The sequence below is a fragment of the Brachyistius frenatus genome, unplaced genomic scaffold, assembly GCF_029030835.1.
Source record: "Brachyistius frenatus isolate BFR_SWC_R1_liver_20210118 unplaced genomic scaffold, ASM2903083v1 Contig_59, whole genome shotgun sequence".
NCBI lineage: Eukaryota > Metazoa > Chordata > Actinopteri > Embiotocidae > Brachyistius > Brachyistius frenatus.
This window is the reverse complement of record NW_027210658.1, coordinates 2213984-2223662: the sequence shown is the minus strand read 5'-3', so window position 1 is coordinate 2223662 and position 9679 is coordinate 2213984. Positions and strand designations below refer to the sequence as shown.

Below are 9679 nucleotides of genomic sequence, written 5' to 3'. Positions count from 1 at the left end.
TCCTGATCTGGTTTAGTAATCCAGCAGCTGTATGTCAGGCTCCTGATGTTGGCATAGGTCTGACAACAGTTGCACCACAGAGGGTTTAAAGGGGAGGAGAGGAGCTGACCTGATTGGCTGGGATTGAAGTCAGCTGTGACACACCTTCTATTTATCTATTCCTCCTACATCACCACTGTTCTGCATCAGAGTTGTGCCTGTGTTCAACAAAATACCAAACAACATGTAACACCCACTTACGGTGAAAACAGAAAACAAGAAAACAGAAATCAGTAAACAGGCCCGTTGTCTTCCTTGCAGCATGACCACTATTTGTGGGATCTAAAGTCTGAGTGATGTCCAATCAGATCGAAGGTCACCACATCAAGTGTCCATAAATAAACTTTGGCAGAGATGAAAACTGGCAGATGGAGTCCATGTTTGTCATTTGATGATCCCAAACACTGCAACCATCACACAGGACTTTTTACAGGAAAACAAAGTGTTTCCTCCAAGCTGAACGCAGCAGAACATCTCTGCAGAGTTTAATGTGGAAACCAGAAGAATAAATCCTCTCCAGTGAATCATCTCTGAAGCAGAACATGTCTACAGATATTTAATATATATATTATAATTTATAAAAGTCTAGACTGTCACTGATGAAGGGTGTCCTCCCGTTGATGCTTTGGGCCTTTCTAACCTGGTTATTTTTAATTATACACAAGACCAAATAATCCAATAATTTCAAGATGATATCATTTTTAATCACTGAATATTTTAGTGATGTACTTCATGTGTATTTATGTTTTTTTTTTTTTATGTAGTATTTATTTGCTTTATTTCCATGATGAACTTGATAGTGTGCACCGAGGCCAGCTGATTGTGATTATTTGTGCAGACGTTTATATAACTGTGTTAAAGTTCTGTCCAGTGGTGCCGACCGGTTCTTAGATCCGGTTGGATCAGTCCTCCTTCGGGTCCAAACATGTTCTAATTTATGTCCCGAGACGTTTATTAAAGTACTTCAGCTGAGTTACAAACAAACCAAATCTGAACCAGACCTTTATTTAAAAGGCTAAAAAAGAAGCTGAATACATTAAATGCAAAGATGCACATCAACATGTCGAGAGCTGAGCGATACGAACCAAGCAGCAAAGAAAGAAGAACAAAACAGAGAGGAGAGGAGAAGGCTGCAGGGTCGGAGGCCGACCGTGTTCCTGGGAGAACAGGTGAGAAGAGGTGAGGGGGCGGGGCACAGTGAGGTCAGCAGTGCAGAGGTCTGAACCATCCTCCAGGGGGCAGCGGTTTGTTGTGTTGTATTGCGGTACACTGTGACGTGTTCCTGACCAAACACATGTTACAACAGAACTGAGAGAAGATCAACATGAGCAAAAACTAAACGCACAATACGGCAACACACACGTTAGCCTCCGCCCATAAAATGATTGTTTTCACAGGTCACTGTGCCCACACCTGTATACTCAACGTACTGTGACATGCCACATGCTAGTGAATGTTAAAAAGCTGTGGCAGAGCAATGATCCACCCTACTACCACCTTATAGTCGGGACAGGTCGGGATGGGACAGGACGGGTCTCCGAGGTCACTTTAATGTCCTATAGGACCTGGGACAGGAAGATGCGAGGGGTTACAGCAGGCTGTCTAAAAACATAGAAGAAAGAAGAAGAAGAAGAACAGAAGGATGCTGTGTGATGCACGGGGACATGAGAGGGACATGAGAGTCACCTGGGTGATCCGATCACACCTGGGTGATTCGATCACAAGAGGACAGTTTAAGTCCAGGTGTGAACACACCCAGGACTCACGGAGAACCGGTCTGCTCAGACCACATTGTTTTATCAGTGTGAATGTGTCCTGGACCAAACTGAAGGACCGCCCGCTCAGATGATGTCATCAGAATAATTAATTGAATGAATATCTGAAAAGCTGTCCTGGTTTGATTGACAGCTGTCCTGTGTGATTGACAGCTGACCTGTGCAAGAGGCAGAGAGATTTCCTGGTGTCTATAAATCAGCTGTTTCCTGTCTGTCTATTTTCTGACACAGAGCTGTGGAAGAGGCCCCGCCCCTCGCACAATTCACCGATTCAGCGCAGCGCAGAGCCCTGCCCTCTCAGACCAGCCGGAATAATTCAATAATCTGAGTGGTCGTGGTCGGGTCTGACGGTTCAAGTTAGGAATTACAAACGGGAGTGTTCAGACGTTTACAAAACAGTAAAATAAATTTCTAACAGACGTAGAATTAAAATGAGATCCAGAGAGGAAAGAGGTGTCTGGGTGTTAAATACCTGCTGCTGCCTCTAACTGTTCATGTGCGTTCACTGGAGGCACGTTAGTGCAGGTGAGCACCAGGTGTGAGCACCAACACCAGGTGTGAGCAGAGCCACAGTCTCCACAGGTTTCTATGATGGACAAACATTACTGATAGGATAGTTGGTTAAATATGAAAATGTTGTACATCAGGTAGAGAATAAGACTTTAGATCCAGAAGCAGTGAAATGTTCTCACAGCGAGACATAAAGAAAATAAAGCGTTAGCTCTGTTCCTGTTTCTGCTTTATGATATCTGGAGGCTTCTTATAGGTTTTAAATGCGTTTCAAGCTTGAAAAGGTGTTTAGTTGACGACGGGCAGAATTTTAACACATCTTCTCAGGTTGACATTCATGAACTGCGCTGATCACTTATATGCGAGAAACTGATAATAACCGTGTTGTCTGGGACCTTGTGAGATGAGACAGAATCACTAACAGTGACCCCTGAAAGATGTTTTCTATGAAGACTAAGATCCTCCTCTTCTCTGACATTGCCGTGCCTCCATCACTCCTCCATCTGCTGCTCTTGTTCTGTCTGCTCTGATTAGTATTGTGATAAAGCATCCCCACGCCATCCAGCATGGCTCCCTCCTCCACCCCCACAATGACCCCCCAGAGAAGGGAAACACACTGCTGCAGATCGTCCTCCTCGTCCCTGGGATTGTCTTTGATTTCTGTGTTTCAGTTTGTCCTGGTGTCTCCTGGTGTCTCCTGGTGTCCTCAGAGAGCCGGGCGGAGTGTCTAGGAGGAGCATTCAGTCTCCAGAGGCTTGGAGGGGGTTTCCACTGACGGAGTCTCGCTGGAGATCCCAGTGTCTCCGTTCTCCGGCCCGTTGCTCAGGGACATCTTCTCCAGAGCTGTGAGGAAAAAAGAAAAAAATACAACCTATTGTAATCTCTTCTAATAAAAACATAATTTGGTACTTTTGAGACAGGAGTCAGGATATTTGGGCAAACTGAGACACTGTCAATCATAGAGCCCCGGTTTTTTGGAGCCAACCATCAACCATCAGTGATGTCATCGTTTGTTTGTGAACGTTATGAAGCCTCCAGTTCAGATTCTGTCCGTCACCATCTTCTTAGTTCGTAGCGGTTTGGAGCAGGAAGTGACCATATTTGGACGAGCTGGGGGAGGAGCCAGCGGTGGATCTGACTGATCTGATTGGAAACCCGACGATGCTATGTCCCGCCCACAAATAACTGTAACCTGACTGCACCACAGGCCTGTCAATCAAACAGACACGCCCCCAAAAGCAGGTCTTTTTGAATCTTCTTTTCTAATGAATGAGGGATTATTTTCAGATGGACCTCCAGAAAACTAATAAGAAGGAGTGACTTTAGCTAACAACACCAAGATAACTGATGGACACATTTTATTCACTTTGTATTTGATGAGGGAAGTTGAATGGGAATATATGGAGCTGGAGGCTTTTTGGAGCCGACCTCTAGTGGCACTCGGTGGTATTGCAGTTTAAGGCACTTCTGTATCGGCCTCATTTTTCAGACCTGGAAGCTACGAACACTTTTATATACAGTCTCTTAAATTTGAAAATGAATTACTTATTAATTTAACTAAAATGAAGAGGTCCATTAATGTGCAAATATATCTTTCTATGCATTTTTGTAGAGAAACCTATAAAATATCATGTGAAATTATAATTCATAATTACAGAGTGAGTTCTGAATATTTACAAACTGCTCTGCATTTTTGTGGATGTGACTTTAGGCGACACGGATATAAATCCCTGGATTCTGCATTACATTCCTAGGTTTGTCCTTCTGTGGGTTTACATGCTAACTTCATACGTGTTGTGGATCTGTGAGCATCATGCCAGTGATTAGGTCCGGTTTGTGAACGTACCCTGCAGGGATGCGGAGCCGTCTCTGGGCGCAGCCGTGCTGCTGTCCTCCAGTTCGTCCAGGTAGAGTCGGTAGCGATGGCCGCTGTCGTCCTCGTACTCCACATTCTCGTCATCACTGTCCACCTCCGGAGCCACGTACACCACCTCGAACTCGATCTGCCCCCGCTGACACACACACACACACACACACACACACACACACACACACACACACACACACACACACAGTGTGAGCCCCAGAGACTCTGAGGGTGTGTGTGTGTGTGTGTGTGTGTGTGTGTGTGTGTGTGTGTGTGTGTGTGTGTGTGTGTGCGCGCTACCTGCTGGGAGAGGATGGTCACGGCCTCCTTGTGTTTGGCGTCTCGTAGATTGATACTGTTGACGGCGAGGACGGCGTCTCCGACGTGCAGACCTCCACACCGGTCCGCCGGCTGGCTGGGATGGATCTCCGAGATGAGGATGGGAACGCCGTGCTCCTTCCCACCCTGCAGAAAGCACACGCATGACATCACGGCCACACGGAGGGCGGAGCCTGAGCAGCACGTCTCGCTGTGAGTCAGTGATGAGCTGTTGAAAGGTCTCACTGCCCCATCGACCCATCTTTCCATGTTCTGCGTTTCTCTCTCTGCTCTTCTTTTCTCTCTCTCTGCTCCCCGTTTCTCTCTCTCTGCTCCTCTTTTCTCTCTCTCTGCTCCTCGTTTCTCTCTCTGTTCCTCTTTTCTCTCTCTGCTCTTTTTTCTCTCTGTTTCTCTCTCTCTCTCTCTGTTCCTCTTTTCTCTCTCTCTGCTCCCCGTTTCTCTTTCTGCTCCTCGTTTCTCTCTCTCTGCTCCTCGTTTCTCTGCTCTCCCGTCTCTATAAAATGAGTGCTTGAAACATAAAGAGTCTGTTTCTTACAGTGATGGAGATCCCCAGACCCTCGTGGTCCTCTTTGACCAGCACCACCTTCCTGATCGGCCCGACTCCCTGCGTTTTCTTCAACATGTCGGGGTCCTGCAGTCACACAGACAGACATTGAATAAACAGTGAAAGCCTCAGCGGTGCCCCCTGCTGTGCGGCTCCACACTCACATGTCCCATGGGAGTTGGTAGAGGTTTCTTGGGGTCACTGCGGCCTCGACAGGCTCGGATTACCGTCTTATGGCGGTGGAGGTGAATCTCCGCCTCCAGCTGGTTCCACAGCTTGTCGTGTGCCGGACCCTTCATGTCCCGGCCCAGTAACTGGATCTGCTGCACCCTGCAGGACAGACGGGAAGTCATGATGTCACGAGATGCCTTTTAATGAACAAACATGAGGTCTGAAAGATGAAGAGATGGATCCTGTATGAGGACAATAAATCACTGGGACTGTCTGACGGAGGATGCTCAACACTCAGCTGGTCAGATGGTTCTGTTGTGTTTGGGTCAGTGCAGCTATGACCTCCATCCTGCTGCAGATTGTAGAGCGAAGCATCAGACAGACAGATGTTTTAAATCAAGTCTAGTTTATGGATTAAATATTATAAATGACTGACAGTTTATCTGGACTATGTTCTCTACGTTGGTCCAAGCCAACCATCAACCATCAGTGATGTCATCGTTGGTTTGTGAACATTATGAAGCCTCCAGTTCAGATTCTGTCCGTCACCATCTTGCTAGTTCTGAGCGGTTTGGAGCAGGAAGTGACCATATTTGGACGAGCTGGCGGAGGAGCCAGCGGTGGACCTGACTGATCTGATTGGAAACCTGATGATGTGGTGTCGTTAAATCTTTGAGGAAATCATTCGTAGTATTCTTTTCTTCAAAGACATTTAGAAACCTTCAGCTGGATTTGGACGTGAGCACTGAGTTACTGAGTGATTAAAGGAGACAGCAAACTGAGGAGAACCAGAACAGTAAGTAAAATGCAGCAGAGGACTGAGAGGTTGCATCCCTGGTTATTATTTTGATAATTACCATCATCAGCTGCAATTCTCTGACATAATATCTTCTCATTGACCCTCGGTGTTAAGCTGGAGGTGCTGTGAGCTCTCCCTTCTCACCTTCCAGCCAGCTCCTTGTCCAGGTATTTGGCGGCCAGCCTGGCTCCGTACACCTCAGCCTGCAGTACCGCCATGTGCCTGCGGAGGGCCTCGTTCTCCTTCTTGTACAGTCGGACCTCTGCGTCCAGCCGGGCCTCTGAATGTTTCTCCTTCTTACTGGCCACCAGCTCCTGTTCCTGGAAGAAGAACCTCTGAGGTGAGCAGGAGGAGAAACACTGCAGAGGAGCTCTCATCACAGGAGGACCAATACAATATTAATACAGACATTTTAATCTGATCAAAATCTGTCCTCAGATCTTTTATTCCATGTTTAACAAGTTCTTATTGGTCCCAAGCAGACAGGATCAGACTCATGTTCAGAGTGTTTAACAGAGTTGAACGTGTTTCTGAACAGGAAGTAAAGAACGAAGTCTCGCAGTGATTTAATCTACAACTTCATTTCAACATGGCATCGTCCACACACTCACCAGGTGGTCCAGTGTCGGAGGAGGCTTTAAGGAGAAGCAGAGGAGGAACAGAGAGAAGATTAGAGGAGTCAGTGTCAGCCAGGACAGAGCACGTTATAATACAACTAGAAGTAAATATTAACGTGAAGAAATACAAAGGTTAGTGTTGAATACAGTAACTGAGAGAAGGAGGAGAAGGAGGAAGCAGTAGCAGCAGCTGATGATGATCAGGAGGCGTCAAAGAAGCTGATTCAGCTGTTTGGGTGGAGCTCAGCTATGTGAATAAATGTTACTGAACATGAGGATGGAGACCTGATAGAGGAACTACTGTCCCCCTGGTGGTCCTCCTCAGCACCTCTGCTGTTAAACAGACACGTGTGAAACATGACAACGTGGACGGTGCGTCCTCCTACCATCCTGTCCTTGATGGTGTCCGAGTCCTCCACCGAGCCCTGCTGCTTCACGTGGAGCTGCAGCTGGAGAGTGTGGAGCTGCAGCAGCAGGTCGTGGACCTCCCGCTCCACCACCACCCGCTCCGCTTTAGCCTCCGTCAGCTCAGAGCGCAGGTCCACCAGCTGGGCCTGGAGAAGGGAGGGGAGGAGGAGGGGGTCAGGGTGGTGCTGCATGACAGCCTACCTTCACAGACCTCAGGACACAGTGTGTGTAGATCTGATTATGTTCACTCCATCACAACATGCTCTGGAAGGCTGTGTGTGTGTGTGTGTGTGTGTGTGTGTGTGTGTGTGTGTGTGTGTGTGTGTGTGTGTGTGTGTGTGTGTGTGTGTGTGTGTGTGTGTGTGTGTGTACTGTTGATCGTTCCCAACAGGTTGATCCATAGATGCTGCTGGTGTTGTAAGAACTTGTGTTTCCATGGATACCAGGAGCCGGGTCCTTTTAAGAGTCCTTCTGTTCTCCTCTCTGGTTTTGACCGGATAAGGGAAACCTGTTCACCAGGATTTAATTATTCTAATAATATAAAGACAAAGGCTTCGATGTACCGGTCCATCTACGCTGATGGTTCTGATCTTCGGGTCGTCACTGAAAGAATGAGGTCACAGATACGAGTTTCAAGAGCTCCGACATCTGGAGGGAGCTCGGAGGAGAGCGGCGGTTCTGGTTTCAGACCTGGTTTAGAACTAGTTTAGGGCTGTTATTAGACTTGTTTCTGGCGTGGTTTTAGCCTGGTTCTGGGCCTCATTTTGGGTCTAGTTTAAAACTTTAACAGAAGCAGTTTTGGAGCATCTTCTGTCTGGTTTAAGCATTTCAATTCTGGTTTCAAAGCTGGTCTCAGACTTTGTTTCGGACCAGTTTGGGGTTCTGGTCTGGTTTTGGACAAAATCTAGACTTTATTTAGGACTGTTTTTGAGGACCTGGTTTCTGCCGCTGCTCCTTCAGTTGAGGAGGTTGAGGTTCCGGTTCTGATCAGGATCCTTGTAGACTCCTTCCATGGGAGGTTATCGGGACCGGTCCAGATGACCAGAATACACCAGAAACTGGACTAACCTGCTTCACCAAGACCGGACTGGATCAGAGAAGGAGGATGGAGACTAACTGAATGTTCTACTGGACAGAACCATCATCCAACAGAACTCTGGGCAGTTCTCAATCTATAAACTAATCAGCAAGAACCAGGAAGCAGAGAACGAGTCCACTGGTCTGTAATGTGGACCTCTGAAAAGCAGCGGGCGTCCGAGGTGGATCAATAAATTCAGAGACGGCTCCTGTTCCGAGGGAACGATGCGTGACGTGCTCGGAGCAGGAGGAAGGTACAACACCAATGAGTAAACGGTACATATTTCAGCACTGGATCATCATCAGTTCCTGAGTTACACACGTTTTTGTGAGCAGTGGACAGCAGAGGTAAACAACATGAAGTTTCACCTACAACACAATCGTAGCTCCGCCCCCTACTCACCTGATTTGTCCCCCTGCTGCTTTCTTTCTGTTCAACGATAATTTAACACAAACTTACATGTTTCAGGTGTGTAAAACATCTCAGACCACCGCTCACTAACACCTGTGTAACCCAGCTGCTGATTTTGATCACGAGACTAAACTTCCTCATCAGGCTCCGACCTTCTTCCTGCGCCATGATGATGTTTGGTCAGCTGGCTTGGGTGGGGTGTTTGTTTGTGTGTGTGTGTGTGTGTGTGTGTGTGTGTGTGTGGGGGGGGGGGGGGGGGTCTAGATGTTGCCTCTGGAGACAGACACTAACATCTGTGTGACTGTAACCATCGCTGTCTGTTCTCTACCAGACACATTACACCTGCAGGTGTTGAGTGACAGGTCAGGTGAGCCGCTGCAACAGCACCGGAGGACCGGGAGGAGGCTCACTGTGTCGGCGGCCCGGAGGACCAGAGGACCGGCGGCCCGGTGACACGAAGCACTCACCTCCAGTTTGTGGTTGAGTTGGAACACCGTCTGCGTCTTGTGGCAGAGTTGAGCGAAGCAGGAGCTCAGGCTGGTCATCTTCTGCCGACCCTCGTACGTGATGTCCACCTGGTCCGGGTCGATCTCCCCCAGCAGCAGGTCCACGTCCACGAAGGCCTTGTCGAACTCCTTCTCCAGAACCTCCAGCCACCGGAACATGGACATACCGGGGCCGAGGCCTGGGCTGTGGCCCTGCGGGGAGCATCCAGCCGAGGCGGACATGGCGAGAGCACGGCAGCTCTAATGGACACGGTCGAACGGAACCGAACTGGGACGGTGGATCCTCTCTGACGAGCACCGAGAAACGACGCAGCTCAGGCTCCGCTGAAAAGGGATGTTTACCGGAGAAACACCGGATAAACTGCGCTCCGTGTCTCTGCCGAGGAGCCCAGCCTGACCAGGAAATCCTTCATCACAGTCCGGCTCAGCCAGCAGCTACTTCTGTCTGCCGGGGAGCAGACAGGAGCAGTAGATAACGGAGGAGGAGGAGCAGCAGCAGCTGCTACTGCTGCTTCTTCTTCTACCGCAGACCGGACATACTTCCGGGCAGTGCTGCCTCCTGCTGGTCGAGTGGTTGGTCGAGCAGCTGAGGAAACTCCGACTTAAACCACTTTA

The 9679-nt window shown here is 48.4% G+C and overlaps 1 protein-coding gene across 2 annotated transcripts; it reads right to left on the bottom strand.

Annotated features, from left to right (window-relative positions):
- Positions 1-1028: 1028 nt before the first annotated feature.
- Positions 1029-9525, bottom strand: gopc (golgi-associated PDZ and coiled-coil motif containing). 2 transcript variants are annotated; one of them, XM_069705857.1, is made up of 9 exons: positions 9026-9525; positions 7048-7215; positions 6656-6679; positions 6189-6364; positions 5239-5404; positions 5066-5161; positions 4492-4656; positions 4171-4336; positions 1029-3167 (listed from the first exon to the last, which is right to left on the bottom strand). In XM_069705857.1, exons 1-9 carry the CDS (start codon positions 9284-9286, stop codon positions 3052-3054), a joined length of 1338 nt encoding a protein of 445 aa, XP_069561958.1. In that variant the 5' UTR covers positions 9287-9525; the 3' UTR covers positions 1029-3051. The 2 variants fall into 2 exon arrangements, with proteins under 2 accessions (XP_069561958.1, XP_069561959.1); XM_069705858.1 differs by lacking the exon at positions 6656-6679.
- Positions 9526-9679: the final 154 nt, after the last annotated feature.

Coding starts and splice junctions, on each gene's coding strand:
- gopc (XM_069705857.1), bottom strand. CDS start 9,286: ATGTCCGCCTCGGCTGGATGCTCCCCGCAGGGCCACAGCCCAGGCCTC. Junction 6,680..7,047: donor ACACCATCAAGGACAGGATG/GTAGGAGGACGC, acceptor TTCTCCTTAAAG/CCTCCTCCGACACTGGACCA. Junction 3,168..4,170: donor CGGCTCCGCATCCCTGCAGG/GTACGTTCACAA, acceptor TTTTCCTCACAG/CTCTGGAGAAGATGTCCCTG.